This window comes from Solanum stenotomum, chromosome 6 (genome assembly GCF_019186545.1).
Source record: "Solanum stenotomum isolate F172 chromosome 6, ASM1918654v1, whole genome shotgun sequence".
Taxonomy (NCBI): Eukaryota; Viridiplantae; Streptophyta; class Magnoliopsida; order Solanales; family Solanaceae; genus Solanum; species Solanum stenotomum.
Window position 1 is genome coordinate 55,556,933 of NC_064287.1, and position 24,682 is coordinate 55,581,614.

Consider the following 24,682-nt stretch of genomic DNA (forward strand, 5'->3'; position numbering starts at 1 on the left):
TTTCGAATAGTTTAGGGGCATATTTGACCCTTTTCCCTTAAGAAAATAAAGTTTTTTTTTAATTATTTTTGTACTTCTAAATTAAAGTTATAGTATCAATATATGTGACCTTAAATATGTCATACGAAAAACTGAAATTAAATCATTACTATAAAAATAATGAATTATTTTTTTTAAAAAATCGATTAAAATGGAAAGTAAGTCATTTTAACGAAAAAAGGTAATTTTGAAATAAGCATTTGTTTATTTCATTCTTGTGGATTGAGAAAAAATATATGTGCCAAATTTTATAATATAACGTGGCTTAAAAGAAGAGTAGTAATATTTCGTATAGTAAAATATTGATTGACATTACTTGTGAAATGCTTTTAGTCAAGCTTGACTTAATAAATCTAGACATATTATGTTCTTAACTTACATTCATGCTACTACATTAATTTCTCATTATTTTTAAGTGTCTGATTACACGGAAGAAAATGCATTTAATTTACTTAATTATAATGTGACAATAATTAATTTGCTATAACATGTTATTTAAACGTATTTGTTTTAACATGCACAAAGTTATATAAATATTGTTCCAAAACGAATGGTGACTATGTAAATATAATTATTGTCTTGTGTTATTGTATTTCTAAAAATAGGCCGATATATACCTCTTTAGGATATCATTATAATTTTTCCATATTTAAAAAAAACATGCAAATATAGCCTTTTAAGAAATTACTCGTTCAAATTACATTAAACTCGAGTATAATGTTTGTTCATAGTCACATTTTTTTCAATCTTATAGACAAAATATTAGATTGTCGTTTAAAATTTGAATAGCTTACAAAATTTTATACCATAGTATAACATTTTCTCATTTGATATTTAGTTTTTCTCAACCTCACCGACAAAATATTAGAAGATGATGAACATTTAAACAATTTACAAAATTTTAGATTATAGTATAATATTTTCTCATATAATTTTCAGTTCAATCTTGTAAATTGCAAGAATTGTGTTTATCAAAGAATGGTCATTTACTAAAGAGTTGTTTCAAAATTTATGTATAGTTTTTGAGGCCCATGTAAAGCAAAAGAGTTGGGGGCCCAATCCTCTTCTAGTGTTAGATGAACAAGTAACAATCGGATCCTCAAATTAAGCTCGAGTATTTCGTCTCCCATGGCTGCCAACTCTCTCTCAAGCTCTCTCTCTATCAATTTGTATGTATGTTTTGTTCATCTCTAAACTTTTTTATATATTCTTCAAATTTTGATTGTTAAACTTAATTGGAATGGAATGTTCACTCATTGGATAGTTACAATGTGCAAATGTGTTCTTTTGTATAGATATATTGTTAAATCTGTTTGATTGCTCACTCTATGTGCAAGTTTACATTTTTACATGTTTCTAGGAGGAGGTAGGATCTCTGCTCGATTGAGATTTGAGCTCAATTTTTGAAAGGAAATGAAGAAAAACTAGGCAATGTCATTTTAGCAAACGCTACTTCAATTCACAGTAAACAAAGTTCTTTGATTGTATTACTCTAATTAACTGAAATAAGGAATAATTATAACAAAACATTATTATTAATAGAAAGGGTACAAGGATAGGATATAGGAGTTAGACAGAAAGAGGATGAAAATCCCAAAGTTTGTAGACGACAACCCTTTTATCCCATTGTCACCTGCTTCCATACTCAACCTGGATCCCAAGTAAATCCCTTGTTGGGATGACTTATTTCTTCGCCTCATCGCGTTTTAGCCCCTGGTCCAAATAACTGGTCAATAAGAATTATGTGAGTTGCCCATGTTCACAACAGTCATTTATACAGAATCATTACAAAAATTAAACTGGGACGGGGATTTCTGAGATGTACAGAGGAAACACTCAAGAAATCCAGAGCACATCCTCTGATGAAGATATCGGCGATGGGTAATGTGATAAATTCAGCAACAAATTTTGTTGGGCGTGCAAACAAAGTTTCACATTGGTAGCTTAAAAAGATTGGAAAGCTACATATAAGGTGTGTGGTCTCCTAACTGTGTGAGGCATTTTGAAAAAAACCATGTGGATTTGGCCCAAAGCGGACAATATCACACCATGTTAAAAGCTTCATTGGGTTGATTTAGCTTAACAAAATTAAAGGTAGATATGGCGTCGATCTTCTTCCGTAACTGCATCTCCCTGACTCGTACTGCCAACACAGCTACTTTTCCTTTTAGCTACATATACTACTCTTCATCATCTTTCCCTGCCTTACTTCATGTTGATCTGGTTGTTTTGCTTCCGTTTGTTTCTCCCTGAAGTCCTCTGTGTTCCGAGTGAGGCACTCAACGGTAATACATATAGATTTATACATATGAATATTTGTAACCTCTATGCATAGAAATGATATAACATTCTGAAATGATTTAAAAATTACATGAAAATGCTTTTAATGCTTATTGCTTTTCTTTATTGATTTTATGAAATGTCACTGTTATCAACTTATCGTATATCATGTATTTTATGTATCCCTAAAGTATCGTTCCAACCTTATCGAAAGGAGACAGATACTTAGGGGGTACAATTATTTATATTATACTCAGCCCCTTTTTTCCGCTGGCATATACATACGATTATCAGTTTATTCAGTTCCCTGCAGTTCATGTCACTTTGCATGATTCCATGAAGTATGGGCCCCTTGTGTTGGGAGAACTTCTAGATACTCGTGAATATAGACACTATCAGGGACGTTTTCCAATGAAGTTTTTTTCCAGAACAACTCTCATGTCTATTTCAAAAACCAAACTTGTTATTGGAAGACAATCCAAAAACATTGATGGAGTACCAGTAGCAAAAAATCCTGCTTCTCAAAAACAACTCCTTTATCTTAAGATGATTTACGTACAATTGTTTTCCTAACATTTAATCAAAAACATACCCAACAATCTATACAGAATACCAAAAGTTTGAAAAGTTCCTTATCCAAATGTCCTTGTTGCAGATGCATTTATTGGTGATGATATTAATTTAGCCTTGAGAAAACTACTTTCAGCATCATGATAATCCTGATATAGGTTTCTTCTCTTCAGGACCCAAAATTGTGAACAAACAAAACTGCCTATATGACAACACCAGAACGACCACAACCAGAAGTGCCATCAATCGACCTCGAGGAGTACTCTGCATCAAAGACTCTGATTCCTTTTGACCAACCAGTCCCTCTACTTCGAGGTCCCATCAAGGCTGGCTCACAAGAAGAAACAGCTGGGCGATTCATCCTCGCATTTAAAGACCCTATCTCCTGGGCCTCTGCATACAAGGCTTGTGAGTCTCAAGTCACTCAACAATGTGAATCTGGAGCTAGGATTGGTTGCTCTATCGCAGCCTCAGACAAATGTAAAACTCCTTGGTGGAAATCATTCACTGGCAGTGCTTCCAATCAAGACTTTGCAGAGAGGGCGAGATGTGAAGAACGTGAAATGGAGGCTTGCCTTGAAGCAGCAAAGGGGAAGTGCCATGAATTTGCAAAGCAGAAGTGCTTCCCAGCATTTTGTGATGCAAGGATTGCTGTAAAAGGATTGAGTCCCAAGGTGAACAAAAACGAGTTATCCAGGCTAATTTCTTGGGTGAACTTAGGGGAGAATTGTCAGATAGCTGATCTTTGGAGATTAGAGAGGCCTTGGCTCGAGTTTAAGGCACAACTAGAAGTGTCTTATTGCAAAGGGAGTGATATATTAGGTTCAGATGAGTAACAAAATTATGAATATTTGAGAACTAATGTTGAGTAGTTTGATTTGTCACTGAAGTTCAATATGACGGCTCATGTTCTTGTCTTCTTGATTCTATCCTTCAAGAAATCTTTCTTTTGATTCTTGTATTTCATAGTGCTCATAAATGTGGTGAATTGTGTGACTTTGACCAAGAAACACCCATGCTTTGTTAACTCCATGACTTAGACTTGGTGATTTAGAACAACTGAAGAGTCTGATCCAATCATGTTGGTTTGTGATGTATATTCTCAAATGTGTGAACTGTGTCTACCGTGCAGTGAAGTGACAATAGACCCAACTAGTTTACACTTTACATCAAGGAAAGGGATCTTTCGGACCAAGATTGAGCTAGAAAATAGCAACAAGCCATACCACATGAGGGAGCAATTAGCATTAAGGTTGTCACTGAAAAAATGGGATGTGCACAGTTCACATACAAGATTTGACCCTTCACTTAGCCTGAGCAACCTATCTGGGCACCAGTACAATTTAATATGGCATTGGTAATCGGATGCAACAGGAAATTGTGTTTCATACGTAATATACTCACACCTAAAGTTCATCATTTGTCACTTCTGGAGATATTGACATCAATACATTTCCACTAGAACTACTGTACAATACATCAGCCATCTAATTTAGTACATACAGCAAAACCTACGTAAACTTTAGTACATTTAAACTGGAAACAGAACGGGTTTAAACTTATTGATAAGTTTGGTGTACAACTAACAGGAAAGTCTAATTAATTATGTCTTGGATACAACAGCTCCGCTGCAACTGCTTCCTTAACCACAAGGAGTGAGTTTCTTGTTGCCAGCACCACGGGGGTTATCATCCTTCCAGTCATCCCATGCTCTTGCCTTGTCTTGAGCAGCGTCATCATCTTCTTCGTCCTCTTCACCTGGCCGCAACTTTGGGGCATCCCTGTGCCATGAAGAATTTGCTTCTTCCATGAGTTTTACATTCCTCTCTTGCCATTCGTTCATCATGTTCATCTCTGTTAGCCCAGCCTCCTCTATGCTCATGGTTGCTAATCTAGTATTTAAAATGAAGATGTTATGATCGACTCGGAGCTTATTATTTTATCTTGCAAATTGAGCATTTTAGTTTTTGGTTAAAAGAAAATACCTATAATGAGGCTGAAAAACCTGTGCTGCTATTTTTTCTCGTTCGGTTGTTGGGTTCCTACCAACAACACTTGCAGGTCCAAAAATTAAGGGTTTGTGTTTATGTTCATGCGCCTGTGAAACATTGGCCCTTCCCTCTATGACATCTTGCGCGAAAGTAGCACAGGTGATAGGTGCTGCAGGTTTTGTGTAGGGAGCTCGAGCAGCAGCATCACGGTGCCAAGTTTCTACTTTTTTGGTGCGTTCATCAAGTACTAGCTGAGAAAATTCTTTCTCCCCGTCCTGCACAAGTAGAGTATGCCATGATGCAAAATTATAAGATAAGACAACGATACTAGAGAAAGTTCAGAGTTGGAAAAGTGTTGCACTTAATGTTGTTTCAAGCTGCAAAACGCGAGTTGAACACATAAATCGAATTGCTATTACAGAACGGAGGCTAACACAACACAATAACAAACAGGCCCTAAGAAGAATGCCAATCAGTTTCGGTTTGTACCTGAAGCTGCTTTTCCTTAATAGCAGATAGCATTTCCTCCTCTTTGTTCAGCATTTCAAGCAGATCAAAAGCCTGTAATGATAAAGATAAGGTAATGGACATACAAAAGAAATAAAAGTACTGCCAGAAACTCAGAATCTGGGCTAACCTTACTGAGGGCCAAGGAGATGGTTGTAAGCCATGCCTGCAAATGGTAGTAGATCCCAATAATCAGATACTTTATGCAAGTTGTAGACAAATTTGAGTGTAAATAATCAAAAGAACGCAACAGCAAATTACATTACAAACTGGAAATATGTATTTTAGTTAGTTGAATTGAACATATTAAATAATATCTAAAGGAAGAATCATGATTCTTTACAGAATGCACATACAAAATGTTGGCAGGTTACATCATTGATTCATCAGCAAATTCTATTGAGAAAATTAGAATCGAAAGGTGATCATAGGCTCTTCTTGCAGACAACCCAAGAAGCAAATGATGAATGCTTATGCAAATACAAACCAACCATCAATGAATGCTGAATCAGCAAACACTGATATGCCGGTATATGACCTTTACTTGCTAAAATAAGAAGCGAGCATAGCCAAGTGACCACTTTATAATGAGCAACATTCTCAAAGTTCTATGGAAATCTTTCATCTTATGATTAACCATTTCTCAAAGGCACTGATTAGTCACATCGAACAGCAAGCATGACTTGGCATAAAAGAGCAGCCAATGTGACAGAAGTTGCAACATAGAAAAAAAGAAAAGATACAAGGAAAGAAGCGACAGTGCTCATGCACATGACATAAACAAGGATGTTTACTAACCTCCCTTTCTTCGTCACCATCGTCATCCAACACATCATCTTCTCCAGACTCAACAGGAGTAGACAATGCAGATGCTTTAGTTGATCGCCCACGACGCTCCTTCCGCTCCTTCAATTCTAGTAGTTTTGACTCAGCAGCTCTTTGGCATTTGAACCGAGCAATCTTTTATGACATAATGCATTTAGTAACTCAATTATCCATCCAAGAATGAGAGTGAAATGAAAGAAACCTAATAATAACATTCACAGACAGCAATTCCAACTGAATGTCAACTCCCACCTACCTTCTTAGCTCTACGACCTGCAAAAGTATTAGCTCCACCTTGTTTAGATGTCTCCATCTCCTCTTCAGGAACAAGCTCCATTGTCTCACAAAATGAAATGAATTCCTAGAGAGATTGCCAAAGTTATAAAGCCAAGATGTCATTCAACATTAATCCTTACTGTTTGGCTTAAAACATAAATGTATCACATGCTATCAGCTCACAACAATTTTACCTTTAACTTGGCCTGTGAAGCCTTAAGTACTTTTATCCTCCCATCTTCAGCAATTTTTTCTATTAGCTCGGCAAGATAGTATGGCACCTGAAACATTGTAACATTAGATTACCAGTTTCTCTTCAATTGTAGATATCCATCCGTGATGAGTTTTCAAAGGTCTAGCAATAATAGCAATAATAATTTCTCAAAAAAAGTACAGCAAAAGCAAAAATTGGGTAACATTGTAGCTTTCATAACTAGAAATAAAGCATTACCTCCAAACAAAATGAATGCACACAATTCATCCATATTTCTAATAAATAGATACAATTGCTAAAAAGGAAAGCAGTAGCTCCCTTCTTCATATTAGGATAAAAGAAATTACGGAAGGGGAATCCCAACTTTTCCATCCAACCATTGAGGATACCAAACAAAACTAATATGATAAATTATCAACTACAAGAGGAACATTTACTTATGCACTACTTACCAGGATATATTTCAGATTAGCAGTGCTGATATCATCTTTTGTCTCATTGAGCGAGAACAGCCCTAATTTACTGATCATTTCCTCGCACTGTCTCAAAAGGTCGCAACCTTTCTTGACAAGGTCCTAACATACACAACCGGCATAATTAGAAGTGGACTCAGAATTTTAAACTGTCAGGTACACGGCTACTATATAGACATATAGTTCTTAAAGTTCATTTAAATTTTGTTTATATATTTTTTATAAAGTTAACATCTTTTATAAACAAATAAACCAAAAGTGTATTTCAGTAGTAACTACAACAGTAGTGTACAGGGAAAACAAAACCTACCACCTATACCCCTCATAACTGTCCAACACATGGGTAATATCCTCCACCTCATTAGGAGAAACATGAATACACCAAAAATAGAAGGTCAATAAACAGTTCATCTTCAAACTCTGGAAAGGGATGTTCTTGTCTTCAGAGCACCTCTGAAATTTTATATATGTACTCACACGTACACTCTACAAGCTCGAGAGAGAGTAGTGCATGCGCAACCACAACCTCTATGCTGATACAAATACAGTATTTTGTGCAACATATTTTGTAATACAAATACTCTGTGTGTGCAAGTGCAACTATTGCCTCTATGCTGGATCTGCCACAGATACAAATACGCTAAATCAGACACAAAATTCATTCTTGATAGATTTTCTGAGTTTCCTAAAGGAACTTTTTGGCACAATTGTTTGAGCTCTGTTTATAAGATCCTTAACCACAAAATTCATTCTTTAGATACATACATACGCTTTTGTATATAAATATATAGTTCGAAAGCTCGACAAAGTATGTCCAAGTGCAATTTCTGCTACTTTGCTGGAATACAAATACTATAACATCATAAGGAAGGAGAGAAAAAAACATTGTTTTGGTAATATTCCACTCTAAAAAAGCAAAAAAATACCCGATCAACGCTGGATTCAGATGCAATTGTATGAATATTTCGAGCCTGCTCGAACAAAGCTGGCAAGGACATCTCTTGCATCTTCAGTTCCCCCATTTCTGATGGTGTTAGCTTCCAAATTGCAAGAAATAAACCCTAACAATTACAGATTGGATTTACGATTATAATCTGTTGCACTAAAATTCGTTTGATAAAAAGAGGTGCGATGGTGTTCTTGAAATTGTACGCTTCCGGGCTCCGGTGGATAATGGCATGGGGATATATATATATTCCAAAATGTAATTTCTGATGGGTAAAAAAATGATTTAAAGTTTAGTAATAATATGTGGAGAATCCTACTTAATAATAGGGATAAGGCACAACTATCTCCTAGACGATGAACAAAATCTCAGAGATATATCTTAATTAAACTAAAGTTTTATTACCCTCGAACTTATTTGTTTTGAAATTTTGTACACCTTTTGACTTATGTGGCACACTCTGTGACTCCATGTAATTGAGCATACGCGACTACGTCAAAGAGTTTACCACCCATATGCTCCAAATCCCCAACCTCTCTAGCGACGGCTTGTTGTTTTACTTTATGAACAAGTTACAAAATTGGGCTAAGTAGAAGTTGCAATGCCGACGAATCACGGACATAGATCAAGCCATAGTGGAGGTCAAGCCTTTGATGGACTTCAGGAAGGAAAAGTATGACAAAGATAGATATAATGAGTCAAAAGGCGGCATTGCTAAAGGTGAGGGAGACTGTGGCAATAACAAGAAAATTCATCAACACCCCAAGAATCAAGATACTAACAAATTCGATAGCAAGAAGTCAATTGGCCATTAGGGCTACGTCTAGAATAAATCACAGGTAGAAAATAAGGGGGTGCTATATATGTGGAGGGTCGCACACCTTTAAGAGTTGTCCCGACTTAAAGATTCTTAGTGTCAGATGCGCGAGCGAAAGGAGCAGACATAAAGAGAGAATTCAATCACCGCATAGTTGGGTGTGATTGGAATATGTAGTGACATAACGAGGCCAATTTGCCAGCCCAACGAGAATAACAATCAGTGCGTAGACTTTATCATCAATAATAAGCCCGCTCCTGCAATGGTAGGCACTGGAGCAACTCACAATTTTGTGACCGATGTTGCATAAAAAAGGCTAGAGTTGAAGCTCACTCCAACCAACTACCGCGTCAAGACCGTGAATGTTGAGGCACAAAATGTTCGTGGTGTAGCCAATGATGTTAGTGTTAAATTGGGCGATTGGAAAAATACGATAAACTTTACCGTCACAAATATGGACATCTTTAATATTATTTTGGGACAAGAGTTCTTTAGACATTGTCATAGATCGACGCCTACCTCCAGCGTTTCTTGGTTATGGAATGAGAAAGAGCTTACATGGTGCCTATGTTTAGTATGCCACACAAACATAGCCAAGCACAACTTTCGACTATGCAGTTAGTCAAGGGGGTCAAAATGGATGAGCCGACGTGCATGGCAACCCTTGAAGGTTTAGAGGAAGCTAAGGGTTCCCAGGAAACACTATCGCCTTCCATAGAAAAGTTACTTGAAGAAATAAAATATGTTATGCCTGATGAGCTACCTAAGCACTTACCTCTCAAGTGTGAGGTGGATCATAAGATTGTGTTGAAATCAGGCGCTAAGCCACTCGTGTTTGTCCCTTATCATATGATACTGCCCGAGACAATCAAAAGAGGGCATGCAACATTATCAGCAGCCAAACAACATATGAAGTTGGACACACATGGAAAGACAAGATCTGAAAGTTTATGCAACAACAATAATAATGAGTCATGTTCGTCACAACATCAAGTGGGGGAGAATTGATGACATGCCATGTCAACACGCCACCTAGGCGCCACGTGACAGAAAGTTGCTCATGTGGAAGGATTACATATGAAATAGATTAGTCATTAGTAGAATATTCTAGAGAAAAAGAGAGATTTCCTATGAAAGTTCCTAGAGTTTTTAGGATTTGCATGGAAAGTCTTTAGGATTTTCTAGCATTGTAGAAGATTCTAGAGACATGACTAATTTGTAAATATATGGACTTGCATAACAGTTATTATTTATCCATTAGTCCTTAGATAAGTACTATAAATAGAGGGATACTCATTTGTAAAGTCATCAAGCAAAAATCAAAGTTCTCTACAATACAATCTTCCCTAACAATCCTCTTGTTTTCTTTCTTTCATTCTCTTAGTGATTTCTAGCATTTTAGGTTGAGTAACATTTTAGGTGTATTATGTCACATAGGGTGTGTATATCTACTTGTTTGTAAATATTTAAATTATTTAAAAATAATAGTTAAAGTTTGTATATCACAATTCAACATCAAAATAAAAAGTGATTAGAGGAATATAAATGAACATCCGCGCAACGTGGCAGTCGTACGTGATATTTGTAAGATGGTTATTTTGGTTGTTAAATTCAATGACTTGCCGATAAACTTATACAACTAAACCCGTTTAGGATTTTATATTTAATTTGTTACTAATTTATTTAATTATAATTATTATTACTTTTTTTTGTCAACGTAGATTTTCTTTCTCTTATTTAATTATAAATATGACCTTTATTCTACTCATCGTTTGTATCAAAGTAGGTTTTCTTTCTAGTATTATAAATAAGACCTTTATTACAATTAGTTTGAAGCACAATTAGTTTGAAGTTGATATTACAATTAGTTTGAAGTTGATAATGGGTTCGGATGATAGTTGAGTAATGGAGGCAAGATTGCAGTTTGTCAAATCCCGTATCCAACCAGTTATTGAAGACGATGAAAAGGAGATCAAACGTTTGGAACTATTAATTGCAATCATAAATGGCAAGATAAAACTCCTTATCGCACACCAAAAAACTTTTTAGATTTTGGACCAAATTGTCATAAATCCTGGAGATTTCATACCTCATGGTGTATGTATGTGTGTGTGTATATATATATATATATGATTAATTCAACTTTCTATTTCAAATCTCACTAGACACGCTGCTTGAGAAATTAAAATTGATGATAATGATGATGACGATAAGAAACGGAACAATCGTGTTGATCACATGGTTGTTGTTTTGAATAAAACCCGCAAGTTATTGCATCCAACCACTAATACACTAGAGGTGAAAGTGGAACATCTCAAATGAGAAGAAACCTATAGTAAAACCTTACTAAATTAATACTCAGTAAATTAATAATCTCTCTAAGATAATATTTTCCTCTGGTCTCGACTTGGGCCAATGGAAAAAATCACTTATTTTGATATGATAATAAGATAATATATTTTCAGAAGACCCTTGTATAAATATATGGTGCCATTAATATTATAAATTAATAATTCTTTAAAAATTCAAATATATCTAAGACAATTTTGTGAAATGTGATTCTATTGTGTTTTTTTTTTTTTTGGTAAACTTTAAATCTAGTTGAAATTCATCCCTGACTTGTCTTATTGCATCTTAAAGTTCCGGTGTTGTCTTTTTGAACTGCACGTTGTTATTGTTACTTTCATACTAGCTTATTTTTAGATTTTAGTATTACTTATTGTATTATTCGCTTCGATTATCATATTATTTATTATTGCTTGTTATTGTTCTCTTTTTTGTTATTTTTTCGTACGACTTTTTCAATATTATAATTACTTTACATGCTTGATTTTGATACGCGCAACTCAATCTGTTTATTAAAAACAATATCTTAACCTACACAAAATAGAAATACAGTTACAAACACACCATCTTCTCCATACCTCACTTATAAAATTATACTTAATGTATATTATTGTTATTGTCGAAAAATGTCATCAAACCACCAAATATCACTAGATTTAATACTATAACAAAATGTATTCATAGTGTCTCAAAATAACATAACTAAGTCTATCTATTACTTTAAATATACTTATATGTAAAGCTAGTAAAATTATCTACGCTTCGCGCAGGAATTTAATATCATGAAATATATAAAACAATACTTAAAATCTATCAGTCACTAAAACTAAAATATTATATATAACATAAGCATAAATTAGTGACTGTAAAAATACATACGCTCTGTAACATAAGCAATGGTGTCACTGAGCCACTCAATATGAGTAAAGTACACAAATATTTAATTGTGAAGAAGAAGAAGAGATTCAGAATTTTCGTTGTTTTAAAATGAGAGGAAATCCCTCTATTTATAGACAACAAATGGTAGTGTGAACAAATGTTTATTGTGCCTTATCGAAAATGTTACAACTATTTGGAAAAGTTACAACCCTTCCGAAAGGTCACAACCTTTCATAAAAGTCACAATTTTTTATTAAAGTCGCACCTTTTCATAAAATTCACAACTTTTCATAAAAGTTACAACTCTTCATTAAAGTCGCAATTCTTTATTAAAGTCACAACTTTTCATGAAATGAGAAGGCCAGTTTTGGAAATAAATAAATTAAAAGTGAATTCTGATTTGTGGTGGTGCCACATAGGCGGGGATAATGTTCTATTTTATATATGAAATATGATATATGATACTCCCTCCGTCCCTATTTAGTTGTCTACTTTAGAAATGACACACAGATTAAGGCAACAATGATTAGCATAGTGAAGTTACAATTTTACCCTTATAGTACAATTTACAATTCCAAAATAAATTAACTCAAGATAACTAATCAATGTTAGGAAGTTCATAAGTTTATTTACTTTATTTATTACTACTTTATTTAAATAAGGGTATAATAGGAAAAAATTTGTTGTCCTTTCTTGATTTGTCAAAATGGACAACTAAATAAGAACAACTAAAAGAGGAAATATGGACAACTAAATAGGGACGGAGGGAGTATATGATATGACTAGTATATATCTATCTTTTTGTAAGTGGATAGAGTTACGTGATATCTATTGTTGATGAGAGGTGACAACATACAAGTATTTTGTTGAATTAGTCTAAGTACACGAAAACTGATCTGAATACCATAATAATAGAAAATAAATAAATAAAATATATTGAGACACTTGACAAATAATTTTAAGAGAAATAAATATATTAGCAATATGGCAATTGGCACCAAGCTCAAAATTCCAATAGTTGAGGTACCAAAACTAATATACTATTATTTCCAAATGCAATTTCGAAAACAAAGTTAACCAAAAACGCATGAATAGACGCCTCTCTCTAATCTCAACATATTACAACCAAACCCAACAGTCGCCCACACTTTTGCTGATATTTCTTTGGATGTTTCTTCAACAAACCCTAGCATCAAAATCTCTTCAACTCTTACAATTCATCCATCTTTCTGTTTTTGCTCTATTTGTTTCGATTGCTATTGAAAACCTGTTGAAGAATTCAAATGATCAATTTTGAAGGATGATGGTCACTTTGGGTTTTGTTCTACTTGCATTGGTTGTAAAGAACGCTAATGCCAGTAGGTGTTGAAAAACCAGCAGCGGGAAGGGGGAAAAGTTTCGTAAAGACCCGTGCCGCTAAGGCAAAAGCAAAAGCAGAGGCAGAAGAGGAAATGGGGGATCAAAGTGGTGGGTTGAGTGCTAATAACAAAGGAACTGAGCAAGACGATGATGGTAAAAACTCTCCTATCCCTAAGAAGGTGGGTTCTTTTCGATTTAATTGCTGTTTTGTATACATGCTTAAAGCCAAAAACCATAAGGTGTAAACCTGAACAGAGTTGAGGCAATGAGCGCTGTCGCTGATACAAGATTTCCATTTAGGGGTTCCGAGAAAAAAATTGTAGTGCTTGGTATTTGAACTTGAAACCTGAAGGTGAATGTTGAACCCCCAAACCACTAAGCCATCCGCTAGTATTGTGATCAGAAGATTCAAAATCTATATGATACGTAAATAAAAAATAACCCGAGTGTAATAATAAATAAATAACCTTATATATACGATGTAATTTTTTTGTTGAGGGGGTTCGGATGAACACCCTCCCACCCCTGGCTACCTCCTATCAATATAGGTACATGATAACTTTGCTCACCAAGACTTAGACAAATGAAAAGAAGTCAAGTAGCTTTTTCGTATATTTGAACCTTCGTCTCCAAGTTTTTAATCCACTTCATTGACCTCTTTATGACAAGCTTGGGTGCTAATTATTCTTAATGTTGTGGACTTGTGGCACGTGACGTATAATATGGCTTGTCAAAATTATTTCACTACAATAAAAATTAATTAACTATGCCTCATTCCATAATTAGCAGGGGCCAGCTAATGATACATTGGTATCCGTTGGTTAGTTAAAGTTTGACTATTTGTATGATGGCTGTCAACCTATTGTAACCCTCCTACATGTGAATCTCGAATAGACTGATTAATTATTTTATTTAGCATGTGCTTTTATATGATTGAGTGGTCAAAGAAAAAACTTTTCCAATTAGGAACCATTATCATCAAATTCCAAACATACGATTATGTCGTTCTCTTGTGCCTTGTTCTGATTATATTAGCTACTTTAGTTAGATTAGTTTAAGCCTGTGATTCCCTGCCTGGATTAAGTGTATACCTGTATTGGTAGGCTAGCAGCTAGCTCATTCTTTAGAATGGTCATTCTAGTTAATTTTGTGATTTTGATAAACTTGAGGAATGAAGATAGAAGCATCATATTTGTATGAAGGTCACTTATGAATTGAATTGCTTGCATTTGGATTTGCTGTAATTGCAACTTTAACCATTTTCTGCTTTGATGAATCCAGCAGGGATTAAACTGTAAAGTGAACTTATCTTTTGTTTCTGGTTGAATTTGACTTTCAGGTGAAAGTAGGAATGTCGCCAGTTTATCAGGTTGAAAGGAAGTTAGGTAAAGGTGGTTTTGGTCAGGTCTTTTTGGGTCGTCGTCTTTCCGGTGGAAATGAATCTTCAAATGGTCAAGGGGCTGTTGAGGTATGTGCTTGTTCTTCCCCTTCCCCTACTGCCTATGCTAGACAATTTGTTTTCCACAAGTAATATAGGGGGGTTTAACTCTCACTGGTTTATCTTTATGGCTTCAGGTTGCACTGAAATTTGAGCATATGAAAAGCAAAGGCTGTAACTATGGTCCTCCACATGAGTGGCAAGTTTACAAGTATGGATGTGGACCTCTTTTGGAGTGAATGGGTACTCATGTTAGAGTATGATTCTAACTGGACTAAACTTGTTTTGTTGAGCAGTACTCTTGGAGGCAGCCATGGAGTGCCCAGCGTGCATTATAAAGGGAGGGTAGGAGACTATTACGTAATGGTATGTGTAGTAAAGTTATGTTTTTTTCCATTAAATGTGTAGCAGAATTATGCTTCTGCCATTAGTATTAATTGGCATAACCATTAAGATTGGTAAACTATAACTTTATAAGGTTTAGTTGGCCTTTGAGTCAAAAAGTCAAATTAGCTGTTGACTGGTGGAACTCAATGTCGCACCCCAAAATGGATAACGTGGCCGGCACTCAGTTTCTACCAACTTGCACTGAGCGAACTATTGTAGCATAATACATACCCCATCTTGTACCACATAATTCATTTCATTAAATTAATAACAACATTAATTATGAGAGAAATAATGGGAACTGCATTAACAATCAAGGTGGATCAAAGCATAAACTAGACATAAGTTGAAATGTCATTCACTATACTGTATGAGTATCCATCACCTCCAAGTAATACAAATCTTATATGGAGCCTCTATGCCGCTACAAATGAATAATAAAGTTGCAAGGTTAGCCAGGACTGTACAAAAATATAGAACTAAAATTTAGTGATCCCACTAGTCCAAAAGTGGGCTCACCAAAAGAATTAAGTTGAACTCTAGCCCATACGCTGACAACCTTGCACTTGACTGTTTGCTAAACCTAAACAAACGATGCCTAAGTATTGAAATACTTAGATATGCATCATAGCCAAACCACTCATGGTGGGACATGAGTTATGCAAAAAAATATAATAAATGCATAAAAGGAAACAAGTCAAATTGGCATTAGCTTGTCAAATCATTTAGTAAAAACATTTCTATTATCAATCAGTGAATAAAATCATTTCAATTGACAAAACAATTTATAAAAGCATCAATTATGTATCAAGACATCTATAGGACCATTTAGTGTGGCAACTACATCTTTGTTAAGAATGTGAATTTAACAAAGAGACATGAACAAAGACTTCTATTCTTTGAGAATATGTTTACGACACGAGAATTTAAATTTTATGTTGATCCCCACTTAATGAGAATATGCTGATTTTTTAAATTTCCTTTTCATGACCAAATTAAAATTTTATAAGCGTAAGTCTTGTTGTCCCCAATTTATCCTCTTTGCTGTAACTCTCTTGGCATAACCCCCTTTTCTTTTTCACTTATATAACATTGTATTATTGGTATAAAATTCATCTCATGCTTGTATGTGCCTACAACTTTGCCAATTCATTTGCAATTTTGGTGCCATGAGGCGCGACGCCTGCACCCCATAAATTTCCAATTCTTTGCCTTTTTGTGTTTCCTTTTCCATTTTCAACACAAGTAAATTTTCATACTCCATATATGTACTCCGGACCAATTATATCAGTATTAACATGTCCGTTATAATGTTTTTCTCAAGCATCGTTGTTGCGCAAACAATAATTCAAATATTTATTAGTGCGCCGCGCCTTAAGGGATTAAAACTTGGTTGACTTTTAGGAGCGCTATACTCAAGGAAGGTTTCAGCATTGAAATGTTGAACTAGAAGGGAGTTGTTTTGAAATATGACGATCTGTGTGGGAGGTCAGTGGAGTTGACCCACATTATTTTGGTTCCAATGGAGAACCTCAGGTGCTATTTTGACTGGTTGGTATGTTACTGAATACCCTTTCAGGGATGACTGGTTAGAGTGGTTTCTTGAACTGTGACTTGGGCAGTTTCTTTGCTATGAGAAGTCATAGGCTCTTGGATAGACTGATTCTCTCTTTTTAATAATATTTTTGGATGAGGTACTTGTTTTGGATTGAGCCTTTGGTTTGCTTGCAGTTAGTACTGCTACTGTTAGATTATTTTGAAGATTGTGATACTGGTTCATGCATTTGTGTTGTATTCATGGAAGGATGCATGACACCTATTGACCACATTATTCTATGCAGGTTATGGACATGCTAGGGCCTAGCTTATGGGATGTATGGAATTCCTCTGGGCAGGCGTAAGTATCTAATGTTTAGTTGCTCCGCAAGCTCATTTTTCCTCCATTATCATGCATGTCATTAACTTTTTTTTGTATAGAGAATATTCAGATGTAAAGTTGGACTTCGAGCAAAAGAACGTAAGATCTTAACTATGCTTTTCTATTATTGCAGGATGTCTGCAGAAATGGTAGCATGTATTGCAGTTGAGTCTCTGTCAATTTTAAGCATAATGCATGCACAAGGGTATGGAATGCTCTCTTCTTGTTACTACTACTATTATTATGTCCAATCTAGTTGTCCAGCTGTTGGTTTGATAATTTATGTTACTGCTTTTGAACTTTACTGATAGATGCAAGTATCTTTTCTATTGATTGTTGTTCTCTGCCACAGTTATGTGCATGGAGATGTAAAGCCAGAGAACTTTTTGCTTGGTCAGCCATCAACTCCGCAGGAGAAGAAGTTGTTCCTTGTCGACTTGGGACTAGGTAAGAGCATTTATTTTACTGTAATATCATAGCGATTATAGATTCAGTATTCTGTTAATATTTTCCAAACTACCAAATTACAGCAACAAAGTGGAGAGAGAGTGTGAAAGGTCCGCATGTGGTATATGATCAGCGACCTGACATGTTTAGGTCAGTTATATGTAGTGTTATCCTTAAACATAATTTTGATCCCTGACATTTGTTCTGCTTATCAACCTTTTGTGAATGGACTTCTAGAGGGACTGTTCGGTATGCAAGTGCTCATGCACATTTGGGAAGGACTGCCAGTAGAAGAGATGACCTGGAATCACTTGCATATACACTCATTTTTCTTCACAGAGGCAGGTTGCCATGGCAAGGATTTCAGGTATCTGTACTAGCTTTTCTCGAGTTTTATGATCTGCAGTGCAGTCAAGTTGTTCCTGTCAACTTCCATGTCATCCTATTCTCACAATTTTTTGTTCTGACCATCTTAGGGAGATAACAAATCATTTTTGGTCTGCAAAAAGAAGATGGCAACATCTCCAGAAATGCTTTGCTGTTTCTGTCCATCACCTCTGAGAGAATTTCTCGATATAGTAATAAACATGAAATTTGATGAAGAACCTAATTATTCGAAGTTAATCTCTTTATTTGGGAGCTTGCTTGGACCAGATCCTGCTATAAGGCCAATTAACACTGATGGTGCCCAAAAGGTGGTATTTTACATGTCTCACCAACTTGCTTATTTTCTTGGACTTCTATATTTTGGCTATATATAATCTCATCATACTATTATTGTAGATTCTTCAAGTTGGCCAAAAGCGGGGGAGATTAAATATAGAGGAGGATGAAGAGCAGCCTAGAAAGAAGGTTCGCATCGGAGTTCCTGCATCACAGTGGATTTCGATTTACAATGCCAGGAAGCCCATGAAACAGAGGTGGAAATTTCGTTTCATAATACGTCTTCTCTTTGCAAAGCAATTGAATTGTGATCTACATGCTGAAATTACATTATTCGGTGGATTCTATATTTTTCTTTCCGTTAGTCCTTTTTTTACAAGATAATTGTAACTTCATTAAGCTAGTACCAAGAAGGTATTGCAAGACTGTACAAAGAGAAAATTAATCTAACTCATTACATCTATTTGACATAATGGAGTCCAAAAAAAATGTTCCACATTTCCTACCTACCCTCCTTGCACCATGAAGACAGACTATGGATACAATTGGATTTAAGTATAGATAGATGTAGTTTTCTTTCTTCAAATATCTCTTCTTCCTCTAGCCAAATACTCCACATGATGCACAATTGGATGGTCTTACCTTTTGCTTTTTAATTGTTGTTCCTTTAGTGGTAACATCTTCAATTGTACATCTTTGGAAAATTTTCTTTGATTCCCTCTTTTCTGCAAATTGGGGGTAGGGCTACCTCATGGGTGGTGTAGTATGAAGACAGTTATCGATTTTGGCATTGCGAATTTCATTTAGGTTGATGATGCTGTGATCAGGTATACATATTCTATTCTGAATTAAAACATGGCTTGGGGTATTGCTTTTGGATTTGCAGATTAGATGTTGGTGATGCATATTGTTTCAACAAGTCATTTAAATTTTGTTTTTTATTTGGAAAAATTCAATGAAACACAGAGATTCACTATGATGTCGCACATCGTATTGGAGTGGGGTGGATGAAATGGAGGCTTGCGTCCGTGGTACCGTGTGATAAGAATGTGCCACAAAGGCTTGAATGTAAAGTTTTACAGAGTGGTGGTTAGACCTAAATTGTTGTATGAGGTAGAGTGCTAACCAATCAAGAATGCTCAAAAGATGAAGATAACGAAGGTGAGTATGGTCAGATGGATGTGTGAGCTTACTATGAGAGATAGAAGCAGGAACAAAGTTATATAGGACAAGGTGAGAGTGGCCACCGTGGTGGACAAGATGAGCGAAGCTGGAAGCAACTAAGATAGTTTGGGCATGTGAGGAGGAGGTGCATAGAGGTGTTAGAGGTTGGCTATAGCAGGTTTAAGGAGAGGTAGAGGTTGGCTGAATAAGAATTGGGGTAGGTGGTTAGACAGAACATGACACACATCTTCAGTTTAGTGAGGACATGATCCTAAATTGGAAGTTACGGAGGTCGAGGATTAGGGTAGAAGGGTAGGAGGTAGCTGAGTGTTGTCGTACTTCTGCGTGGTTGAGGTAGGAGGCTAGTCTCCTCTGCTCATCTTTTCCTTATTCAGTAGTGTTAATTGGTATATTGTTATTATTTGGAAAAATTATTGACATATTATGCATAAATTTTGCTGACTTGGAACTAAGCTTTGCAGTCTTCAGGTTCTCTAGTTTAAATTTAGTTATTCAGCACAGATGCAATTGGTAATTCTTTTTTGATTGTTAAAGGTTGTAATATTGATAATCAAACAACCAAAAGGTGCTGCAGATTGTGCAATTGTGAATTTTTTCCGTTTAATTTTTTTTGTACATCCTGCTCTTAGGCTCATTATTCAGCACATATGCTATTTGGAATATTTGTTTTGATCGTTAAAGGTTGAAATATTGAAGATCTAGCAATCAGAAGGTGCTGCAGATTGTGCAATTAGGCTCCTTTCATTTGCTTCAATTGTCGTCGTTCTTTTCTCCATTATTTTCATCATAGTTTCTTCGCTACTGTATTCCCTTTTCATACCTGCTTTGGAATGCTTTACTTGAGCCGTGGATCTTTGGAAACAACCTCTACCTTCACGAGATAGGAGTAAGGTTTGTGTACACACCACCCTTCCCAGACCCCACAAGATTACACTGGGCATGCTGTTGTTGTTATCCGGCTCTGCTCTGACCATACATGTTAAGTAATTGAGGCAGATTTTTAATAGTTCATATTGTATTTTCTATGTCACTTGAGTCTTGGGTGGTTTGTATTGTGTAAAGTCGTAAGATTGTTCTCTATTTTAGAGATGAAGATAAGCTGTATTAGGAAATTTGGTAGATTTACTGGAATCAAGGAACCTACTGTAGCTTGTATAGTGTCAATGTATCCAAGAGTTGTATTATTGATTTCCAAGAGCTTCTATAAACCTAGATAATTTAGTTGGTGTTTTGGGGTACTCTCTTGTCGCTAGTGATTCAGTGTAATATTTTGAGAGTATTGTACTTTATCTTTCCTTGACTTGTAGTTATGACTTCCTTTCAGCTTCCAACAATTCCAAAGCAGAAAAGAAAAGAACAGACTTTCCTTCAGCTTCCAACAAATTGTATGAACAGACTCTGTTTCATCATAAGATGCCACTTTGCATAAATTTGTCTCTCCACAATTTTTTTGTTTTGGCCTTTGGAAAAAGATAGGGAATTTTTTTATTAGTTTAGGAATGTCTTTATATGAATTTTGTCGTGGAGAAGCTTGTTGATCTTGTGCTGCAATTCTTTGGTACATAAACTTGAGCAGTTTATGTGCTTTCATTACTTTTAAAAACAATTTCCCCTAGAAGTGTGAAGTATCATGATTGGGAAAACTATATGACTTACTGGGCAATTTAGGCGACATGTAACTTTAAATTTTATGATACAAATGCACAGTATTCCTGATAAAAAAGAAATAAGGAATTAACTGGCTGCCACTATACGTGTTTTAAGAGGCTAGTTATGGTTACTAGAGAATATTGTAGCTATCTTAAAGGCGTTATTACTTGGTGAATTCACATCAACATCTTTGTTCAAAATGAGTGCATGACTTTGTCCTTTATCTTGTGACTGGTAATCAGGAGTTGTCCCGGGATGTATAGACTATAGAAGATTGGGTGTCTTTTGTAGAGAAACATATTCTTTTGTAGGTTCTTTACTGTATACTTCTTGTATACCGCCATTTTTGGCCTTCTGATTTATGAAATGAAATTGTTTACCTGATCAAAACAACATGGTTAGACATTTTCAAGGATGACATCTTGTGGTTATAGCTTCTCCACTGCTGTTATTTTCATGGATAACTTTTCCCCGTTTTCAGCATGACTTCTCCACTATTGTATTTCCTTTCCAATACTTGTTACTTGAGCTAAGGGCTCATCGGAAACAACCTCTCTACCTTCACAAGGTAGGGGTAAGGCTACATACACACCACCCTCCCAAACCTAACTTGTGGGATTGCACCGAGTATGTTGTTGTTAAATCTTGTGGTTATGCTCCTTGCTTTCAGGAGAGAGTCCTTTTCTGTTCAGTATGTGGTGGTAAATGGTAATTATCTTCAGCCAAGGGTCTATCGGAAACAACTTCTCTACCTCTAAGGTAGTGGTAAGGTTTGCGTACATTCTACCCTGTTTTGTGGGATTACATTGTGTTTGTTGTTGTTGTATGTGGTGGTAATTATAGATAATGTACTTTCTGGGTTTGTGTAGGCAAGTGCACTACATAATGCAATGTATCTTGTCTTTAGGTACCATTATAATGTAACAGATACAAGGCTAGCAGAACATGTGGAGAAAGGGACTGAAGATGGATTATATATAAGTTGTGTGGCATCTTGTTCCGAATTGTGGGCTATTATCATGGATGCTGGAACCAATTTCACTAGCCAAGTTTATGAGCTATCACCATTATTCTTGCACAAGGTAAATGTGAATTCCAATTCATTCCACTATACTAAGGAATCATTCATTTGACATGTACGTGTACACATATCAAATGGTATGACGTTAGTGTATGGTACTTGCAGATATTCTTGAAAATACAATAAATTTTTGCCAAAAGCGACACGTACCCCTACCAAATACTTCCACACTTCACTGCTGCTTTAACCTGATATTTAATCTTAGTTCTTGTAATGCATTATTTACAGGAGTGGATTATGGAACAGTGGGAGAAGAACTATTATATTAGTTCTCTTGCTGGTGCCACCAATGGAAGCTCTCTTGTTGTAATGTCAAAAGGTGTGTTCTCTAGTTTCATACTTGAGCGTATGCATGTACACACAATGAGTAAACATTGTAATCTGAATGGTTTGAAGGCCTTCCCCCCATGTCAGTGGCAAAATGAGAACCCTGTTGTTGAAGGCTTTACCTTTATGCCTTTCGGCTCCAGGTAATGGACTTCCTTTAAGAAAGAATGTTAAAATCATTATTTTGTATTTGCAGGCACACAGTTCAGTCAGCAGTCTTATAAAGTAAGTGAGTCATTCCCATTCAAGTGGATAAGCAAGAAGTGGAAAGAAGGGTTCAATGTAACTTCCATGGCAACTGCTGGAAGTAGGTGGGCGGTTGTTATGTCTCGCAATTCAGGTGTCAGTAACCAGGTTGTTCCTCTTTCTTTGTCTACATGTTTGTGATCATCTCTTCTCCCCACTGCATCTTATTTTCATTAATAACTTTATTGTAACAATATAAGCCTAGGCTGAGAGGAGACTGTCCATATCTTAGTTTTTTTTTCTTTCGACAGTTATTGAAAGATTGTTGAATTATAAGAGATCTAGTATGGAAATTTGCTAGAGAGCTGAATAGTAATGTCATGAAGCTTATATTTTTTACAAGGAAGTAAAGGAGTAATTGTTACTCAATGGTTGAGCGAAAACACAAATGAGTGATGGGGCCTACAGGGTTTTAAGCATAAAGCGAGTCATAAAGGGTTTCTTCGAAGTGGAGTGCCTAATTTAACCATATACAAAAAGTTGCAAAACATGTCGGTGCTTATAACATCAACCTGGAAATACAATTACCTCTCTTTTTTGATAAAGGAATTAAAATTTCTAGCTTTGTATCCAGTATATAGTATAGGCATATGTAGCAACTCAAATTGTGTATCACTAGAAGTAATCTTGAAAAGAGGGCTACAGAAAGATGATTTTAATGGCAAAATTGATAATCAATTTTCAATTAGTAAACCATAAGAAACAATTAGGTACTTTTCATCATTTAATTTCATAATTATCGCCTGTAGTAACTCTACTTATTGAGTTGTTGAGAGAAACAGTAGAGAAGTCCTTCTAAACAAAACTCATCTTCGTGTTATTTTGCTCTTTTTAGTAGGTGCTTAACTTTTTGCCCCTCCCATTTTTATCAGAAGCGCATGCATGTGTCTCTATGACGTTACTTCTAACTTGGTTTCATCTATCTCCCCTCCTACCTTGGTTTTATCATGCACTCATACTATCTTATGATAAAGTTGCTTTTTTCTTTTTTTCCGGATAGGTAGTGGAGCTTGATTTTCTTTATCCTAGTGAAGGCATTCATAAACGATGGGACAATGGTTATCGTATTACAGCAACAGCTGCTACGTTAGATCAAGCTGCTCTTATCCTGAGTGTGCCTCGACGAAGGCCTGGCGATGAGACTCAGGAGACATTGAGAACATCTCAGTTCCCAAGCACACATGTTAAGGTAATATAGGTGACTTGTGATGTGGAAATGTGTTATCATCTGATTTAGCTGAGTATGTCTAGTAGAGCTTAGGTACATATACTCTGAGAAAATTCTTGATCTTGTATTTAATATCTTTAAAAAGCTAATTTTTTCATGGTTGTATTATGAATAATATTTGCAGTCTCCATGTAGGAAAACCTTCAGTTTAAAGGGTTATTACATGTGACCAATGTAAAAAGAAGTTGGTTATTAGATGAGAGTGAGTATTCACTTTTTAATGCACCTTTTTTTTTGTGCAGGAAAAATGGGCAAAAAATCTCTATCTTTCCTGTCTCTGCTATGGACGAACTGTATCTTGAGACGATGCAAAATCTGATGTTGGACATTTTTCCTTCACCCCTTTTTTTCTGTTTTCTAGTTCTCTCATTGTCAATTGTAAAAAGTGGATGTTTGTTATGCATAGGAAATCTTAATTATGGTGGCACTTGCTTCTTTTAGCTTGTTTGGATAGTGCTATGTTTTGGCAAACTTCTTGTCTCTTGTGTACATACAATTAACTGCACAAAATTACAAATCTATGAATCTTTTATTTCTGTTCTGCTCAGTGCAAGTCATTTCATTCCAGTATGTATATCCAAAATGACTTT

General features: G+C 35.6%; 3 protein-coding genes across 4 annotated transcripts; 2 read left to right on the plus strand and 1 right to left on the minus strand.

Annotated features, from left to right (window-relative positions):
* Positions 1-1,100: 1,100 nt before the first annotated feature.
* LOC125866600 (uncharacterized) lies at positions 1,101-3,845 on the plus strand. 2 transcript variants are annotated; one of them, XM_049546882.1, is made up of 2 exons: positions 1,101-1,208; positions 3,063-3,845. In XM_049546882.1, exon 2 carries the CDS (start codon positions 3,096-3,098, stop codon positions 3,723-3,725), a length of 630 nt encoding a protein of 209 aa, XP_049402839.1. In that variant the 5' UTR covers positions 1,101-1,208; positions 3,063-3,095; the 3' UTR covers positions 3,726-3,845. The 2 variants fall into 2 exon arrangements, with proteins under 2 accessions (XP_049402839.1, XP_049402838.1); XM_049546881.1 differs by having other exon boundaries at positions 1,113-1,212.
* Positions 3,846-4,256: 411 nt separating this feature from the next.
* LOC125866586 (PP2A regulatory subunit TAP46-like) lies at positions 4,257-8,356 on the minus strand. The gene is made up of 9 exons (XM_049546862.1): positions 8,102-8,356; positions 7,155-7,277; positions 6,683-6,769; positions 6,469-6,573; positions 6,186-6,347; positions 5,518-5,553; positions 5,370-5,441; positions 4,875-5,155; positions 4,257-4,781 (listed from the first exon to the last, which is right to left on the minus strand). The coding sequence occupies exons 1-9, from the start codon at positions 8,195-8,197 to the stop codon at positions 4,532-4,534; spliced, it is 1,212 nt and encodes a 403-aa protein (XP_049402819.1). The 5' UTR covers positions 8,198-8,356; the 3' UTR covers positions 4,257-4,531.
* A 4,903-nt stretch (positions 8,357-13,259) lies between these two features.
* Positions 13,260-24,636, plus strand: LOC125866577 (casein kinase 1-like protein HD16). The gene is made up of 16 exons (XM_049546849.1): positions 13,260-13,701; positions 14,862-14,990; positions 15,098-15,171; positions 15,257-15,326; positions 17,189-17,244; positions 17,399-17,470; positions 17,618-17,712; positions 17,796-17,862; positions 17,950-18,079; positions 18,189-18,407; positions 18,496-18,632; positions 22,118-22,292; positions 22,520-22,610; positions 22,815-22,972; positions 23,865-24,053; positions 24,335-24,636. The coding sequence occupies exons 1-16, from the start codon at positions 13,516-13,518 to the stop codon at positions 24,392-24,394; spliced, it is 1,908 nt and encodes a 635-aa protein (XP_049402806.1). The 5' UTR covers positions 13,260-13,515; the 3' UTR covers positions 24,395-24,636.
* Positions 24,637-24,682: the final 46 nt, after the last annotated feature.

Excerpts from the sequence above, each read along its gene's own strand:
- LOC125866600 (XM_049546882.1), top strand. The coding sequence starts at position 3,096 with ATGACAACACCAGAACGACCACAACCAGAAGTGCCATCAATCGACCTC.
- LOC125866586 (XM_049546862.1), bottom strand. The coding sequence starts at position 8,197 with ATGGGGGAACTGAAGATGCAAGAGATGTCCTTGCCAGCTTTGTTCGAG. Across the intron at positions 5,156-5,369 it reads TTAAGGAAAAGCAGCTTCAG|GACGGGGAGAAAGAATTTTC; the intron begins GTACAAACCGAA and ends CTACTTGTGCAG. Across the intron at positions 4,782-4,874 it reads GTTTTTCAGCCTCATTATAG|ATTAGCAACCATGAGCATAG; the intron begins GTATTTTCTTTT and ends TTTAAATACTAG.
- LOC125866577 (XM_049546849.1), top strand. The coding sequence starts at position 13,516 with ATGCCAGTAGGTGTTGAAAAACCAGCAGCGGGAAGGGGGAAAAGTTTC. Across the intron at positions 15,327-17,188 it reads TAGGAGACTATTACGTAATG|GTTATGGACATGCTAGGGCC; the intron begins GTATGTGTAGTA and ends TATTCTATGCAG. Across the intron at positions 18,080-18,188 it reads TGCCATGGCAAGGATTTCAG|GGAGATAACAAATCATTTTT; the intron begins GTATCTGTACTA and ends TGACCATCTTAG.